The sequence below is a fragment of the Anoplopoma fimbria genome, chromosome 1 (genome assembly GCF_027596085.1).
Source record: "Anoplopoma fimbria isolate UVic2021 breed Golden Eagle Sablefish chromosome 1, Afim_UVic_2022, whole genome shotgun sequence".
NCBI classification, from domain to species: domain Eukaryota; kingdom Metazoa; phylum Chordata; class Actinopteri; order Perciformes; family Anoplopomatidae; genus Anoplopoma; species Anoplopoma fimbria.
In genome coordinates, this window is record NC_072449.1 from 25,705,940 (window position 1) to 25,725,273 (window position 19,334).

General features: G+C 42.1%; 1 protein-coding gene across 1 annotated transcript; it reads left to right on the forward strand.

The window, feature by feature from the left end:
- The first annotated feature begins 18 nt into the window (after nucleotides 1-18).
- mtus2b (microtubule associated tumor suppressor candidate 2b) lies at nucleotides 19-19,060 on the forward strand. Its single transcript, XM_054606446.1, is given in 14 exon segments — nucleotides 19-1,893; nucleotides 1,959-2,184; nucleotides 3,206-3,421; nucleotides 8,333-8,479; nucleotides 10,066-10,170; nucleotides 11,286-11,482; nucleotides 16,257-16,323; nucleotides 16,726-16,940; nucleotides 17,026-17,131; nucleotides 17,218-17,291; nucleotides 17,380-17,478; nucleotides 17,604-17,723; nucleotides 17,956-18,053; nucleotides 18,853-19,060. Coding segments are annotated over 14 exon segments (3,753 nt in total).
- Nucleotides 19,061-19,334: the final 274 nt, after the last annotated feature.

The following is a 19,334-nucleotide window of genomic DNA, read 5'->3' on the forward strand; positions in this document are numbered from 1 at the left end:
CTCAGAGCTATTTCCAAAATGAGTGAGCAAGGAGAGCCTTTTGGTGACGGGGAATCAAGGAATAACAACCAGCAAGGTGGCGTGGTAGCTGACGGGGATGCCAACGCCAATGAAATCCAGACAGAGGATGGCGGGATGGCGGGCGATACTGGCACTCTGGCTGGGCTCACGACTGAAACGGCACAACAGGACAAAGTCATCATCTGGGGTACAGACTCCCAGTGTGACGACCCCGATCTGGCTGAGTTTGAGATGCTGGAGTGTCAGGAGCTGGAGGCGTACCTGGTTGAGGATGGAGAGGACTTTGTGGGGCTTGCAGACCGGAAAGTGCATCCAGAACGGCTTTCATCATGCAGCAAAGCTACAGTAGAACAAGTAAAGGATAATAAGAGCAGGAAAGAGAGAAAGGCTCTTCTTCATGGCGCCAGTGAGCAGGAATCCACTGTCTCTCATGTCTCTGAGGGCAGGGAGCCGTCCAGGACTGAGTTAAGCTCAGAAACCGATGTCTTTGTAACCTGTCTGTCCACCTTTTCAAACATGGACACTTCTATGGACACTGCTTGCAGGACGCAGACTACAGAATCCTGGCACATGGCCTCTGGTCCTTACTCAACCATCTCAGAAGACTTGACTCTCATCTCCCAGAATGGCAACACCATGACTGAGACAGGCAACGCCTCTGATAGAGCTGATCATCCTTCCCTGTCCTCTGGAAAAAGCACAATACACAGGGAAGATGTGGACATGAATTTGAATTCGACAGTGCACTCAGAGGATGTGGTTGCACAAGTGGACAATGGAGTTTATTCGTGTGAGGGTGTCATTGATGAGCACAGGAAGAACAAAAACCAGATAAATAAAGCAGGGAATACCAATACAGAGGAGGAATGTTATCGAAGGAGAAGTACAGAGCACAAAGGTTTCCACGCTACAAAAACATCACATGAAGAAAGCACAAAAATGGATAAAAGCACACAAGCTTACGAGGCCCCTAATGTGAACTATAGCCCGACCAAAGCGGGTACAAAGGGGACTCAGTCATCAGTTGAATCCAAAGCCACAAAGAAACAAGGATCATTTGATAACTCGCTGAAAAAACAGGACTCCTTTGACAAGAGTTTCAAAAAGCAGCCATCGTTTGAGAATACTTTCAAGAAGCAGCTTTCCTTTGATAACACCTTAAAAAAGCAGGGCTCCTTTGACAACACCGTCACCATCAGCTCTTCAAGTCTGGAGAGGAGGAAGCCATGGGGAAGCCCCAGTCGACCAGCCACTCCTACGTCCCCTAAAACAACCTCCTGCTCCCCCAAGAGACGACCGCCTGGTTCTCCAGCCAAGGTCCAGAGCATCAGGGCCCTGAGCTTGGAGCGCAGCAACTCCCCTCAGAGGGGTATAAGTCAAACAGTCAGACCACCAAGCAGGACAAATTTGAGCAGTTGCATCCCCAAACCTGTTACTTCTCAACAGAAAGAGCCTGAACCCAGGAGGACTTCTCCTCCCCAGAAGCCTAAAAATGTCCGACCAAAAATCATCACCTATGTTCGTAAGAATCCTCAAGCAAAACCACAAGCGACAGATGCCCCACTCGAAGTCTCTGCACTCCCATTGAGAATGTCTTCTTACTCCAACCCACCGGCTCATAAAGATCCAAAGGTGGGTCCTCAGCCTAAATCCACACCGGTGCTATGTTCCTCCAACCTGCTGTTTGACAAATATAGACAGGAGATTCAGAAGGGGGGGTACTATCCTCCGGGCATGGCTGGAACTGGGGCGAAACCTCCAAGCAGCACCATCCCTCAGAGGCTGGGTGGGAAGTCGGGCAGTTTTCATGAGGAAATGTCTGAGAAATATCTCGAAGAGGTGAACAATGGTCTTTTGAATCAATATAATCTAGTTTATCAACACATGCCATAAATATATACATCATCTTATTGCCAGTTGTGAAATATTTGAGGAAGGTGATTTAATCTTTTTGTAATGTTCCTCCCCAGCATGTTTCCCAAGAAGGAGGCAGTGTCTACCGCTCACCCAGAGCCCTGAGGCCTCAGCTGGGGTTGGGGGCAGTCACCAGGCAGCCTGCAGCCAAGACAAGAGTTCAGCAGACAGGTCAAAGGTCAGCTCCGGTCCCAGGCCAGTCTGCTCAGGCAGTCGGAGCGTCCACCCATGGCTACCCGGACCCTGCAGGTGAGGCGCTTATCTGCTGGCATTATCGGTTCAAAGGGAAAAAATACATTGGGTGTATTTTATGCTATGTATTTTATCTTTTTTTTTAGGACAAAGAATGTTAAATAACACAAGAGCATATTTAACACGCTGCATACTCACGTGCTTGTGTTGCTAAACAAATAGTGGTTTTAAAACATTTAGACCATTGTGGGAATATAATTTTATGAGAGCTTTCCCATCTCCATACTTTGCTATTCTGTGCACATCCACTCCTCTCCTTGTCGGGTTGCAGAATGAATTCCCTCATTTTTTTCCAGGTCATGCTTCATTTTTGAGGCTTAGCTTTTGGCACCTAAACTCTTTGAAGTGTGAAGCATTTGATTGCAATGTATCTCACACATCCTAGCCTCCTTTACACTTCAAATTTCTACATGCTCACATTATAATTCCGAATCTAGCCAGTTTACGCATATGGTGCACTCTTATTTATGAGTAATTTCATCACTGAATTTCCATGTTTGTCGTATTTATAGCTGCCTGGAATTAGCTGAAGTGATATGAATCCTTTTTTTACTGCTCATAGCAGATGTGAATTGTGTATCAGTGGTGGAATTGGCGGTTTATTTCCTGAATATCTCCTCCCAATAAATCTTGTTCCATTATTTATATTAAAGGTAATAATTATTTTAGTTTTAGATTCAAACATTACATTACAGTCATTTAGCAGACGCTTTTATCCAAAGCGACTTACAATCAGTAGTATATTACATATCATTCACCCATTCACACACTGATGACAGGCTACCATGCAAGGTGCCACCATCAGACTCTAACTAACATTCATGCAACATCCAGTCCACACCGATGGCAAGCCTTCGGGAGCAACTTGGGGTTAAGTGTCTTGCCCAAGGACACATCGACTGCCGAACCCGGGTATCGAACCACCGACCCTCTGATTGGAGAACTACCTTGCTCTCCACTACGCCACAGCCGCAAACAATGCTTCTGTCTTATTGCATATTTTCCCATCTACCTCCAGGAGAGCAAAAGAGGTCAGGAGAGAGAGGTCCAGAAACCGGCCCCAAGGGTGTCCTGCACAAATCAGGCCAGTCTGGGCTCCGTCCTCCAGGCTTCTCCGCCCTGCCAGCTGCCCGTCTGTCCACCTTCGGCTTCAGCCGGACCTCCAGCGTCTCCTCTGTGTCCAGCAACCAGTCAAGCGAAAGCAGTCCCAGTGATCCCAGCCGGGCCTCTCAGCGTGAGTCACGCCCTCTGCATACGTTCCCTTTGAATTGGTTTATAAAGTTTTTACTACTTTAGCTTAAAATGTGAGAGACTCAGACACAAATATTTCAGACGACAGACAGCGCTCTCTCTCATATGTCTGCCTTATATTACACATTTACCTTATATTGCATCTACATCTCCATGTTAGTCATCCAGCAGTCCTGGCTGCCCCTGCTATCCTCAGTTACTATAGTAACAGCCGCTCACTTCCTTTCATTTTTCATGCATTTATCACAAGTAGGCACTGAAAGCTGCTGCACCACAGAGGTTTCCACGTTTTTAAGTCACTCTGTCCGCCCTCCGCTGCCTCTGCTCAGCCTGCGTACTGCAGCATTTAATCTGGATCAGATCCTGGTGCTCCATCTAAAGCTTCCTGATGTCTTCATTTAGAGAAATCAATGCTGGTAAAATTCACTTGACAAGCTTATTATCTCTGAGTGTAAGAGAGATATAGGAAATATGTCATAACAAGCTGAGAAGTTGCCTGTTTATAACACAGTGTGTGTGTGTGTGTGTGTGTGTGTGTGTGTGTGTGTGTGTGTGTGTGTGTGTGTGTGTGTGTGTGTGTGTGTGTGTGTGTGTGTGTGTGTGTGTGTGTGTGTGTGTGTGTTTGTTCCGACGTGGAGCTACTGCAGATTAATTTGTTCATAGTGCTGACTCAAACCAACCATTGTCTGAAAAATGCTAGACATACTGTGAAAAAACTTTTTTTTCCCCTCCTGCTTTTTCACATTCATCCCATGATCCTAAAACAGCTGTACAGAATCTTTACTTATGGTAGTTTTGACCACAAATACAGATTTACCTAAATTGAATATAATTCAAACTAAATGTCCAGATAAGCCTTAGATTGGTCTTTTGCACAGTGTCCCTGTGGCATCTGCATTGACTGTGTTGTCCTCGCTCAAGTGTCACCACATTTGTTCCAGCCTTAAACAGCTGACAACTCATCACTTTTACTGTCTTATTCTGACCTGCTGAATTCAGACACTGCCTAAAGCCTCTGGAGCAGGCAGGGTCCTCCGATTGGGTGGGAAAAAAGAAAACAGCTGTTGCTGCATGCAGGGTGCGCCCCCCCCAGCCTTCACTGCAGAAACTACTTCACATGTCAGCAGCAGTCTCTTCTTCCCTATTTCTATCCTCTGAAATGAAAAAGTGGTGCCGGCTGCGCTGTGTGTCGGAAAGAGAGAGTCAGGGTGTGGTATGAGAGGATCATCTGTGAAGCTGTGGTGACTCCGACACCTCCGACCAACCTCTTTCTTGCCTGTGGATCTCCTCCTCAAACTTTCACCACAGTCAAGTCAGATAATGGTCTTTATTTCCGCTTCAGCATCCCTCCTAGGAGTCTCCAATGTACACTTTACTGGGTTATTTTGTACCATTTTTCAAAAGACAACGACAACTCAAGATGATAACCTGCAGTTGTGTAAGTGTGACCTTCTCTGTCTTTAATCGCCATCTTTGTTAGTTTCTCTGTGGAGCTGTTGTTGAATTTGTAATTGAATGACACATTTCCTGTGTTCCTTTCTGCTGCCTTAATGAATAGATGGATGTCTACCAGATAGTAAAACGCTTGGGAGTAGCTCAGACAGCATCGACATGACTGGCAGCTTGCATGGCAGTGTTTGCCTTCAGGCTGTTGGCTCGTACAGCGCTGCTCTATTAGTATGCCACCGTAGGCCTTGAATGCAGCCACATTCACGGAGCATACACTTCGGCAAAAAAGTTGTGACTGGGAGTGAGTAAATCATTAGGATGCTGGTGACTTATTGAACACATCTGTCCAGTTAGCTCTGCTGGAGTCTGTTATGAGCACACAGTATGCTCATGTGTCTGTTGTAATTTGTGGATCAGTACTTCGATGGAAAACACAAGTGTGTTTGGAGCTCCAGTGTGTTTACCAGTTGCACTCACAGTGGTTAGATGTTAACTGAATGTGAACCTGATGATTGCAACGTTTCCAGGGCCATTCACATCTTTATTCTCTGTAGTTTACTTGGTTTTTACACAAGACAGCAGAAATAACTGACTCTGCGGACAACGCCACATGAGTATTATTTACCATGAGTTAGTTGCCGATAGAAAATGAAAACATTGATTTGGGGAAACCGTATGGTTATATCGGACGACACTATTTTAACAATTGTTCTAATAGAACTTCACGTACATGGTCCCATAATTTAGTAAATGTTACACTGTTTGTTACAACGTTGCCCTGCAATGGATTTCAAGGCTACAACATGAGATGCTACTTCATTAAAAAAAGCAGATTATCGAGTTTGTCTGATGTGGAGAAGGTGTGGCTATAATGTCCTCTACACTTCCCGATCGCATCCAGTTTAAGACTTCGGTAAAAAGAAAGTTGGATAAGAGTGTGATGAGCCCTGGTAGTCTTCATAAAAAAAAAAGCAGATTATCGAGTTTGTCTGATGCGTGGAGAGGTCTGTGTGGTTATAATGTAGCAGCCTGGTGTTTTTAATCTATTTAATAAAGATAAACACAGTGAACGGCCGTGCGTAACGGCACTGAGCTCTGACGCGGGGCTTCTCTGATTCAGATTTTTTTAAATATCCTTCCTCCATAAAGTCTGTTTTACATTTGATCGTGTGGTCGGTTATAGTTGACTATGTATGTAAAGTTTCACCTTCGAAACGAGCCACAATCTGACCATGCTCACGCGTCATAGGTGTGTTCTGGTACTTAGACCAAAAGCATTACATTTAATATGTACATATTGGAACTTGGTACAGCTACTGGTGACTTTTACTTTTTAATCCAACTTTGTACCAAGCGTACCAGTTCCAAGTGAGACTTCAAAGCAGTTGAAGCAGCACAAATCTCTGTGGCATGTTGTGAATAATAAGCCTCTTTTCTTGTGGATTAGTCCCTCAACCCTGTCATGTCCTGCAGGAAAAAAAAGACCACCAGACACAATTCTCCTTAAAGTCTGTACCCGGACTGTTTTCAAGAGGAGATCTGATAAAATCTGTGAGGTGGAACACTCCAGAGTAATTCCAATTGCACTATATGGTACTCTGGCTTTATTACAAAAAGTTTAAGAGACATACACCATCACAGAATTCACATTGGTGTGCTGCTGCAGTCTTATATTGCATCACATGTTTATTGCTGTCACTTCCGATTGGATATTAAAAAATAATTGTATTAAAGTAATCTGACACAAAGAAAAAAAATCTACATGTGACTTTATATATTTTCACGATATCTGTCTGAAATTGTGTATTTTCAATATTTGCATTAAAGAGGCCATTCATCTTAACTGAATAAGTTAATCCTTATTTAAATAAGGAAGTATTATTGAGAAACAAAATATCTGCGAATTGTTCATCCAGTAGACATGATAAAGATGAACGTTATTGCAAAAACAATGCAAAATTGCTTGTTTTTATTATTCTCAACCTGTTTCTCACATGGATTAGTCACCAGCAGAGTACAATCCTTCTTGCTGGTGTAACACTGATAAGTCGATTCTTACAGCAGGGGATGGATTTGTACTGTACATGCACGTTAGAAACAAGCATTCAGCAGTGCGAGTCAGCCTCCAACCGACTGCTTCAACCAATCTGCCTCTTGGCTCAGACTTTCAGTAAGACGCCTTTGGAAAAAAAGCATCTGCTGACTCTCCCAGGTGAATCTGTTGCAGTGAGGAGGGTTACTGTAATCCCACTGGAGGATGCACTCAGGCAATGTGTATTCAATTATATTTTCCTACAACAGCTTGTTGTTTCATCTGTGATTTCAGGCTCCTTGAACCACCTTCTGTTTTATTCTTTCTCAGATCAGAATAATTATATTTTACTTCAAGGACACAAACCTGTCCTCCTTTCCTCTCTGAGAGTGCTGATGCATCTATAGGTGCAGCACATGCCAGCAGAGTTATTGACATTGAGGAACTGATTATTTCATGATAAGTAATTGGAGTTATCTGGTTTCACTTGCACCGACAAAGTAAACCTAAATGCTGCATTTTCTGTAGTGCTGGTATCCAGAGACAGTTAAGAGTTTATTCTGATGAAAGAAAACCACAATGTGTAACAACAGTGAAGATCTCCCTGTTCGTATGGTGGGGGTGTTTGTTCTCAGGGATGATTCTCTGTTGGACTACTTCCTGCTTCAGCCTCAGTTTGTCTATAAATCGAAGCCTTTCATATCCACAGAAAGCTAGAGGGGTAATAACAGCTGTGATGAATAATTAAGATGTTTGCAGCATTCTGCTTTTTGCTACTCTTAGTGAATTTTTGCAATTTAGAAAATAAACTACTCTCCAAGGAAAGTTAGTGATCTGCTGATACGTGATCCAATAAATACAAAAGCAATGCTACATGGAAAGGATGAGAGATGATTTGGACATAATATACGCAAATTATAAAAAAGGTATTGCATTGACTAATTAAATCTACAATGCTCCCATCCCACAGCGTTAATTTTTAATGAACTTAGACTTAACTAAATTATAGCTTTGTTCATAAGAAACAAGACTCAATGTGAAAATTCAATCAAAAGAGCAATATATTAAGCAAACTTGCACTTATTTTTGTAGTATATTGTCAGGAATAGTTTAGAAGGATCAAATGACTGGAGTTTGTGCAGCCCAGTATTGATTAATACGTCTCGATTCACAGTAAATTACTGAGATGAACAACATTTCTACCATTTTATTCTCACGCAACAAACAAAAAAAGAAGTGGAAACACGGAGTGACTGAAAGCAGATGCCTGTGTTTTATCCATACATCCATCCCTGCTCATTCCTTTTCAGCGTCACAAGGTTCATAGATCCATGTGAATGGTAAATTAAAAAGATTTGGACACTTTCACAGACTACCTTTTTCTCTGCTCTAACATCCTTCCCTGCTCTGCAGATCCCGGCAGTGGCAGCGATGACACACATCTCCACAACACCACAGCGCCCCCCAGTGAAGCCTCCCATCTTCAGAGTCGGCCTCATCCTCCCAACGCCCCCAGTCTCCAGCGCCGCAGTCTCCCGCCGCAGTGCTGCTCCCCGCTTGGTACGTAACCCGTGGAAACACACACCCACTACTCCATTTGAATGTGTATTTGGTGTTGGAGCTATCTCCAGAGGTAATAATCATTGTGCTGCTGTTTCCACAACCCCCAGATCAAGGTCAGTGGGTCCTGTGATCACTCGACCCTTGAGATTGGATGGATGAGCGAGTGCTAGAGGGTGGTGGCAGCTTAGCATTGGAATGTAGTATACGGGTAGCTTATGACAGATGAACTGTAGCCCTCAAATCACATGTTGGTATTCATTCCTAAGTAAGAGTCAGGGGAAACTCCCAGCACTGTAATGACAACACTGTTTCACCTTCAGACTTGCATTCTATATTGGGCTTGTTGTACTCAGTTAAAAATAACACTTAACCTTAACGCTGGTGGCCAGGCAGAACCAGGGGAATTTCTGCTGTTTAGTGCCTTACCTGCGTCAGGCAACTCATAAACATATGAGACGCTTAGGTTTGCGTTCATTTCATTGGTTGACGTCTCACCGTTCTCAGCAGGGTGTAAAATGTAAATTCTATTTTCGAAACTGGAAAAAAGGCCACTTATCTGTATGTAATTTAATGTAAATATAAGATTGGGTACCATTAAATAAATGACTTACGTTCCAACATTTCAACCACAAGTTCTTTGTCAGGGCATTTGACCATTTTTGTTCTTGTCTGAGATGCAACATTATGGCCATCTGTGTTTTACTCAGTGGGATCGGATACAGGATGAACCTAAAAACTGAGTCCTGCTCTAATGTTTCTTAACTGTTGCTTAGCATTGCATCAGAGCAGTGATACAGTACCATACATGTACTCCCTCTCTGCTGATGTAGGCCTCTTTGTTGTTAGTTGGTGCGCCTTGTGGTATGTGTTGAATGTGAAGTATCACCACCATCCAGTGGCCACAGAATGTACTTCTTTGTGAGCCAGGAGCAGCATCAGATTCCTGCAACAAAACCTGTGTGAACAAGTGGAGCAGCAACTCCAGCTAGTGGCCACTGACTGTACTACACTGTCACTAAAATGTGCCCCCACTTGTGGTTTGCACCAGTAGTTCCCAACCTTTTTCTTTTGTAAAGGTATAAACCAAAGTTGGAGTTTTAATCTTAATTATTGTAATGTCCTTTTCTTTGGTTTTCCTAGTTGTGATACTAGAAGTTTTCATCTTGTTCAAAATGTTGTAGCTAGAATCTTTGAAAAAACAATTGGCATACAGGTGTCATATTTATTTTTTAATTTGTTAAACCTATATGTTTTGTATGTACGCAAACTGACTTGTTTACCTTAAATGTCATTTCAATTTAAGAGGAAAGAGTAAAAAATAATAATGTCCTGTGATAAAGCAGTGCAGTGCTTTAGAAGTTAAATGTTGTATAAAATAGAAATAGTTAGGTGAGGTATAAGTACCTCAAATGTAACTCTACACTACTATTAAACCATGATTATGTACTAATGTGTAATAATATATTGTATATATAATATATATATTTATGAAAACAATATTTATTAGAGAAAATAAAACATGTATGTATTACATTTCAAATGGATGCATCCTAAAACATGTAAAATTTCTCTTTACTATGCAGCCTCTAGGAGGGAGATACAGAGGGACGTAGAGGCTGCGGTGCCTCCAATGTCCTCTCCTAAACGATTTGCAGTTGTTTCACCCAAGCCACAGTCCCCCGGTGAGTGTTACACGTGTGTGTGTGTGTGTGTGTGTGTGTGTGTGTGTGTGTGTGTGTGTGTGTGTGTGTGTGTGTGTGTGTGTGTGTGTGTGTGTGTGTGTGTGTGTGTGTGTGTGTATGTGTGTGTGTATGCACATAAGTATGCACATACAGTACATATCTGATATTGTATGTTTGGTTTGTTCCAAAATGGTACAAAGGGGGAAGACAGCCGTCAATAGTGCAACACCATCATCTTCTACTGTACCTTTAAAATTTACAGTCACTCTTTCCATTCGTCTCTCTCTCTCACCCTCCCCACACTTTATTACCAGACCCATGGCAGCCTGCTGTTGTCATAGCAACAAGCTGCAGGAGCTGTAATGCTGCGATGGCTCCTTCAGTAGCAATCCTGCTGGGTCAGATTACCACAGCAAGTCAGCATTTTGTCCTTTTCTCAGGGAGCAGGCTGACATAATAACAGCTGGGTAGAGTTCTGGTACAGGTGATAAAAGGGTCGATACTGCAGACATGATGCACTAATATATTTCCCCACTATCAGTGTCTAGGGGTGAGAGAGTAAACTGCAGCTGATTGGTCTGAGCAGTGAGAAGACTTGAGTAACAGTGAGACCATTTGTTCATGATGGAGGATATAAACCACTGTGGTTCAGATCAGCCATTCATTTGTGTGTAAGCTGACAGTAACTAACTGCTGATATTATCTGTAGTGTAACTCAGCTATTTGGTATTGCTATTAGCTAATGACTATTGTTATTACCAATTAAGCTGTTGGTTAGTTCCCATTATTAATTTAATGTATGTCAAAAAATAATGAAGAGGAGAAAAATAGAAAATAAATAAGTCATCTTATCCAAAGTACAGTTTATGATATAAAACAGTGAAATGCACCTAAATTATTAGCAATTTGCATCTTCCTTTTTAGATTGTGCTTACTTCTCTGGTTCTCTTCTTGCCAATGCAAATATGTCGAAGGAGATGGTTGATTACTGCTTTTGAATATGATCTACTCATGAATGGCAGTTTATTTTCCTTAATTTAAAACATTTCATTAAGTCTTTAATTTACGAGTGAAAATATTTCAGTATACTTTGTTCATCATTCTGCTCTATGTTGCTTTAGTTCGTGGGCGGACAGCAGCAGTTCAAGGAGCTGTTCGGACTGAGAGGGCCCAGGAGTTGGACCGGGTTCTGATCCAGCAGCTGCGGGAACGCTGTGAGCAGCAGGACCTGCAGTTGCAGAGCCTTCAGGCCCAGTTAAAGAAGGCCTCCCTGTGCCTGGATGTTTTCAGCATCACTACCCAGCACTTCTGCCTCAAGGTAGGCTACAGCAGAGCTCTGGGACCTCAGCAGGGTTAACAGGCAAGCAAACTTGGTTTCACCTCCTCTTTGAGAAATTATCTCAGCCTAAACTGTAAAACACGGCTGCAGCACGTGTCACATCCCTTTTAGGAGGCTCTGACATCTTAGATTTGTGAGCATTGGATTCCCAAGGAAATGTATCAGATATGTCATGAAATCATTTTTTATTACATTAGAAAGTTGGATGTTCAGCAGGAAAACAGCCCTTGCTTGCAGCTGCATTATTGGGTAACAATAGCATCATTTGATGAAGTGAGTTTGACATTCATCATGATGGACAATAGCCCATATCAGGCAAATCTCTGCCAGTTGTTTTTTATTCCACATTGAAATAGAAAGAGTGGTTCACTAAAGTTGGGAAATAAATATAAAAGCTAAACAGAATGCTTTAGAAAATGGTTTGTATTTTATTTAACTTTCATTTTTTTAATAGGCAGTGGCATGTAAAACAAGCAGAATGTTGTTTGAATTTTTTTAGAGGTGTCATGCAAACAAATTACTGTAATGGTTATTGCATATTTAGCCTTAATTGAAGCTCACTGCATGGTTCATCTTGGGATCAATGCATTTTGCAGTCTTGTTCGAGGCTCATACACACAGGCCTGCTGTTCAAAATCTACAAAGGAAAAGCTGTTGCGAGCTTCAGAATGGAACTACAAAGGGTGACACTACTCACTAGCACAAATGACACCTGCACCATCTGGCTTTTGTTGTCAGCATTGCATTGTTCACAACGCTTTAAAACCTGATTGTTGTGGCTTTTTGAATATGTTGAGAGTAACTCTGAAGCAGCAGGATTTGTCAGTACAAGTTTAGATCAAGTTTGGGGAAATACTGAAGATTCCCAAAGAGTTTTCCAGTAGTCAAAGTAAATTATATGTGATTATCATTATATGTTTATAAATTGATATTTGTCCGTGTGGTATTTTATGTTGGGTCTGTCCTACAGCTGCTGGATGATTGACTCAATGGAATCTAAATGCATTTTGTATTTATTTCAAAAAGCTGGGTTTGATGTGTGTCACAAATATTTTCCTGTTGTTTAAGATAATCACTGACAACGGTGTCAGAATCACCATCATACACCTTTCGAAGGTAAAGCCTGTCTGCTTGCACACTGTGACTGAGTGAGTTCTGCTTCTCAAACCTGGATTAAGCGCTTTGTTTCTTGCCCCTTCCGTGGTCCTCTGTTTGCATCTCATCCATTTCCTAGCCCCACCCACGGGTTCTGCTGTACAGTGGGAGTAGATAGATGAGATTAGAGCTGCCTGCCTGGGTCCTGCTGTGCTCTTTGTAAGACTGGTTGTCCCTCGGCTGAGTACCCCGACTAAGGCCTGACGACTGGAAGACTTTGAAATATGTGCATCCGAGATATAACTGCAAACAGGGATTGGACCCCTCTTTAAAGATGTTCCTTTAATATTTAAAGTTGTTTTTAGTTTGCAGTCACAAATTATGATAAAATGTGCAGTGATTTACAGATGCAAACTACAGGTGAACTTGATAGCCAGCCTTATGTCTGGATTTGATTAGCAGGGATAGACTTCAGGGAGAAGTTCTGGGTTTTTTGTGGATAATGGCTAAGATATTGCTGTGAAAGCTGAAGCTAGATTTAGATCTTCCATCTATGAACCACCTCCCTCTACCCTGTTAGCCAGCACCACTGCTTTGTTTATTACTGGTCAAACTGTACGTGTCTCTGTTCTGAATTTTAAGACGTCTACAAACATGATGAGGATGTTTTAGAAGCCTTCATGTGTGTATGAGACTGATTGAAAAATAGACCAATGTTCTTTTGCAGCAACATACCAAGTGCTTTATATTGTAAATAAATTGAGTTTTATTTGGCAGTTAAACATTTTGCAGGAAACTTAGCATCCAAAGCTGCAGTTTGGTCATCATTGTTTCAGTCAGAGCTGTCTAGAAGAAATTATTTTCCATGAAGCGTATGTATGTGTTGAAATGCCTGCATGTAGCTATTTTCTCTGAGCTGAGTAACAGAGCAAATAATTGGCCGCTTATTGATCATCTCCCTCCCCCACCATCTCCTACTTCACTCTTTTAGTTTTTTCTCAAAGATGCAAAAGACTGCACATCATGTGTGTGTGTGTGTGTGTGTGTGTGTGTGTGTGTGTGTTGCTCGCTGCCATGCGTGTGAATGTGATACGGGGCGTGTTGGTGGGGGCGTAAGGGGAGGGCAGGCAGGCAGGCAGAGCCGGGGTGGGCTGGGCTGTCTTTGTTCCAGCAGGGATAAACGGTCGGTCGCAAAAACCAGGAAACGAGGTGAGTCTTTGGTTTTTCCATCTCTCCTCCCCTCTCCTCCTTTTGCCTGGTTCCCTCCCCCTCTGCCTCTCTTTCTGTATCTCCCTGGCACTCGCATCTATCACTGCTGCCTCCACAGTCGTCTCAGGGATGCTGCTGTCTGCTAGCCTAGTATGGGCCACTGCTGCTGTAGGCTCCATTTCCTCCCTCTGTGCTTTCTGGACCAAACGGTAAAGACAGTATCTCCTGAAAGCAGCAAGTGTGTTTCAGCTCTGAAGATTCGTGTCTGCATGTGTGGTTGTGCGCATGTGTGTTTAGGGGGGGGGGCTGAGTGTGTCTGTCTATAGGAGCTTTACATTCACTCCTTTCCTAGAGATAGAGCTGGTAGATAGTGTGTATAGCTGTGCATGATTATGCTGAGTCAAAGCAGGCTTGTCTGTCGCACTGTCCCTCTTTCTTTTCTCTCAGAGCTTTCAGGGACATTACATTACATGTTATTTATGCTCTGCTATATTCTGACAGTCTCTCTATTTTACACTGTACATTTTGTCCTTACTGTATGTATGCTGCTGTAAGTCATGATGATTACATGCCATTGATTGTATAGAAGAACTTTCGCTAACAATGAGTTAGTCTCTTCCATAATCAATGTTGCTGAGTTTTTTGATAAAATTCATGCCGTAGTTGCAGCTTTCTGTGAGTTGGAGTCTGAATAGCGTCAGGACTAAAAGTCCAAACAAAAAATCAGCTGCACATTGGATGGTTTTTATGCTCTGACTGAAACTGGATTGATTACATGGGTGCAGACTTTTGAGAGGTTAATTAACTCATTACAGTAGCTCACTGAGAATGAGCACCCTTACCATAGATAGCCATTATTTTCCAAAAAATAATAAAATGAACAGCACTGAAATTAATTGTCAGTTGACAGAATATGAGGAAAACATTGTTTTTGATAATCTGTTATCCTTTCTGATGTATCAAGGGAAAGTGCCAAACATAAGCTGTTTCCAGTCTCTCGAATATTAGTAGCAGAATCATTGGTGGCAGAATATCCTCGGGTTGTGGACTGTTAGTTGGACAAATCAATTTAGGTGACAAGCATCACAAAAATAATCAACAGCGTAATCAATAATGGAAACAACCATTGGTTGCAGCCTTATAATAGATTAAGTTGGGCTGAATGTCAGATGGGAAAATTAGAATGCATGTCACATAACTCCCTGGAGATCTAAGTGGGGGGGGTTTGGGCAAATGATGAGAAGGAGCAAAGGTGGAGCTGAGAAGAAAAAAGCTGCTGACCATCCTTCATCCCTCATGAGGTCACGTCAGTCCCTCCCTGATGACTGTATACTCCAAGTAAAACCTCTTAGAGGGTGACATCATTGTTGCCTAGGCATGCTGTATACTGTCTCATACATATTTCACCCACCGCTCTCTGACTCTCTCTCTCGTTGTTTCTCATAAGCACTGCTTTGTGATTTCTGATTTCTCTCCAAGCAACAGTGTGCTTACAGCTGGCTCTCTGCATATTTGGAGTAATGATCAATAGTCAATTAACTGTCTGGTGTGTCGTCCTCTGTGAGTAAGAGGTTCTCTGAGGGTGTCACACATTATGAGTCTCCATTGGATACCGGAGACGGTCTTTGCAGCTGTGTGTTTCACAAATGTTGTAGTTGACTCTTGAAGTACTGTACTTTGACGTAAGACCCTTTTCTATGATGATATATGGTGAAATTGATGAGACACTGATGTCAAATGGTGCTGCTGCAGTGAAAATGATGTGTACTTTTTGTCTATAATTGTTGTAAATCATCTAATATAATCAAAAGTGTCATGGACCAAGCTAATGTCATGTCATTGTGTCCTGGGAGATAGACAACAGGAGAAGTTGTTTTATTGATAGAACATTCTGGTGTTTGGTTTGGTAAAGATACGAAATGGTTTATAGGTATTGTGAATCACACCGTTAAAATGTGTTCTAACTGAGCTGTTATATGGCATACAAGGTATAATCATTAAACCAGGTGTGATGGATTAATATTTATGGAAATAGAAACAGCAAATAAAAACAAACATATGTAGTAGGGACGTCCTTTTGGTCGATAATCCTCTAATATACATGAACCTGAATGCTAGTATTTTAGGTTCAAAGTATTTTGTTTTTATTGAGCTGCAGCAGAGTGGCTTTGTGTCCTGCAGTGTCACCTTAGAGTTCCCGGGTTTGCAACCAGAGAGGTATTTCCCTCGCTGATATAAATGGGGTGGAAATAATATTAGAAACACCTCTCAGTATACGAGAATACAATTAAACAGAACCCCAAACCTCCAAAATAACATATAAGTCAGTTTTAAAAACTTGACGCACCTAATAACCTGTCTACTGGGTATATATCATTATAAAAAAAGTGGCAGTGGAGGTGTTTGTACAGTTCAGAGATGTTCACTACTGTATGTGTTTCTATTTCAGAGTGAGAGTGCCATTGTGAAGGAGAGGGAACTGTCCCTGGAGCTCGCCAGAATCAGGGATGAAGTGGGTAAGTGGAATACACAGATAGACATGGCACCACAGGGAAACCCTGCCTACTGCATATCATGTATTATACAGTATACCACCGTGGGATTTAGCCAGATCGAACTCCATTAACCCTGTTCTCATTGTTTCAAATCAAACTTTAGGACATCTTGGTCTGCTTTAGGATTTCTTATGTATTCTTAATTTAATCAATATTTTCCAATAAAGGGGCATAAAGAAAAAAATAAGAAATATCAAGGGTTAATCGTGCAGACATGTTAATGCCATGATAACAATATAAAGGATTTACTAAAGTGTTTTACTTTGTTGTATATTCCTGAAACAAAGTTGTTACTTTTGTAGTTCTTTCATCACCTGAATTTTGATCTAGTGAAAGAAACTAAAGCCCTACGTTGTTTTCCAGCTTTCAGTGTTGCACACTGGGAGCAACTGCAGCAGGAGAAGGAGGAACTGGAGCGTCGTTTTAAGGCCGAGCTGCAGGGATTGCGGGCTCAGCAGCAGAGGGAGCTGGGAGTGCTGGAGGAGCGGCTGAAGGCGCAGCACGTGGCCGAGGCCAAGAGCCTGCAGGCCCAACAACGAGCCGAGCTGGAGGAGCTTCGGGTCAAACACCAAGAGCAGGTGTGTGTGTTACGATGGAGACTGGTTAGAAGCCCGGCCTATTTAGTCTACATCTGATATGAGAAGTCTCGTTTACCTTCTCCAGATTGAGGAGATGAGTGAGACCCATGAGGCTTCCTTGATGGAGATGGAGACGGCTCACGATGACACACTGGCCACTCTGCAGGAGGAGCATGCCAGGACTGTGAAGAGTGAGTGCCATGTTTCAAACATGTTGCTCTCCTGTACTGACTCACTCTGCTGATGAGATAATGATGTGTTGTTTTTTTCGCGTCAGATCTGAAGATGGCCCATGAGCAGCAGACCAAGTCTCTGGAAGAAGATTTTCAAAAGATAAGACTGTCACTGCAGGTAAACATCTTGTTTTACATATTCATGGAATGATACATTTTGTTTTCAGAGACAGTAATTAACAAGTTGATATCTGTCTGGTTCCCAGGATCAGGTGGACACGCTAACGTTTCAGAATCGTAGCCTCAGGGATCGAGCCAAGCGCTTTGAAGAAGCTCTGCGCAGGAGCACAGATGAGCAGATTGTGGTAACTGCTGCACGATACAGTTCAGGACCATTATGTTGACTGCTTTGGTGACAGTACCTGGAAAGAACTTGTTAGTGTTTTAAAGACTGGTAGTGGTTTTCATTAATGTTATCGGCTCTTTCCAGGATGCTTTGGCACCGTACAAACACATTGACGAGGACCTGAAAAGTCTGAAAGAAGTTCTGGAGATGAAGAATCAACAAATTCATCAACAGGAACTGAAGATTTCAGAACTGGAGAAAATAGTAGGCTTAAAATTTCTGCTTTTCTTTGATTTACTTTCAAATTCCAATAACAACAAATATCTAGTGTAAGCTAATGACAGCCTCGAGTGACAAAAAAGAACCTATGCACCCCCAGTATTATAAAGTAGAACTGTCTCCTTTGTTAACCCATATCAGTCGTCATATTGCCTGTTTTACTTTTACGTTTGAAGAATTTAATGTTGTGCACTTTTTCTCCTGTGTTTTTGAGCAGGCTGAAAAGAATGTGTATCTGGAGGAGAGAGTACAGGTGTTACAGCAGCAGAACGAGGACCTGAAGGAGAGAATAGACAAGAACCTTGCTGTGTCCAGGTCAGATATGTTTGAATGCATACAAGTTTAAACAAGTGATCGGAATTCTAGCAGCATTTCAATATGGACCTGGCCCTGGACCTATGATGGCAGAGCCTTCTCCATAGCTGCCCCCTCCCTCTTGAGCTCACTCCCCAAACACTGCATAGACTGCCCCAACCTGGCCATGTTCATATTACAAATCAAAACTCAACTCTTAAACTGCTTTTATTGTGTAATCAGTAGTGTGTGTTATATTATGAACATTGTTGTATTTTTTTGGTGTGTTGTTTTATGATCATTTAACCTTTGAGTACTTTGAAAAACCCTCTATAAATGGGTTTTTATTATTATTAAGTAATAAGTAAGTAAGTAAGAAGGTTTAGAAGGTACATTCATTAAATGAAATATAAGATATGTACATTTTTAATTATACTGCCAGAATTCATAATATTACTATAAAAAACTGTTGTTTTTCTTGTCTTCCATACAACCTTGTAATCAGTATAATACAGTGCAGTACAGTATAGTATAGTATAGTATAGTATAGTATAGTATAGTACAGTATACTACAGTACAGTGCAGTGTTGTTTCAGTATAGCCATCTAGGGTTATACTGTCTATGCGCATCGAGAGAACTATTTTAAGCAAATACAGCAGAGGGCTAAACAGTTTTATGAACGCAGGGACACTGTAACGGACAGAGATTACGACTATGACCTTGCAGCTGGAAATTCCAGTATGATGCCTTTGAAAAGAATGCAGCAATAGTACATGGTGTTTATGTTTTGACTTTTCCCTCTTCCTCTTCGTATCTCAGGCAACTTTCCGAAGATAATGCCAACCTGCAAGTGAACGTGGAGAAGGAAAGCAACGAGAAGAAGCGGCTGAGTCGCAATAACGAGGAACTGCTGTGGCGTCTTCAGACAGGCGAGCTGAGTCCTCGTATGACCCCCAGCTCCTCCCCCCTCCATCGGCCCACCTCCGGACCAGGCTCTCCAGCCCGCCCACACTCCTACCATCAATGACACTCTCAATGGAAGCTCTTGTATCAAACGCTTCCTTTTATCTGGCATCGGAAGCCCTGATTTTTTAAAAACCATTTACTGAATATTATTGGGATTTTAAACCATGTAGATAGACGGAAACATTTCTTGGCAAATGCCGCTCACCAATGATGCGTTTCCAAAGTCAACCCCCCTGACCTGAAGAATTGTATTAATGATCATGCCTCTTATTGTTCTAAAAGGGAATTATCTGCCCTGCGCTTTCTCTATTCCAGCAGAATGCCCCACAAAACAG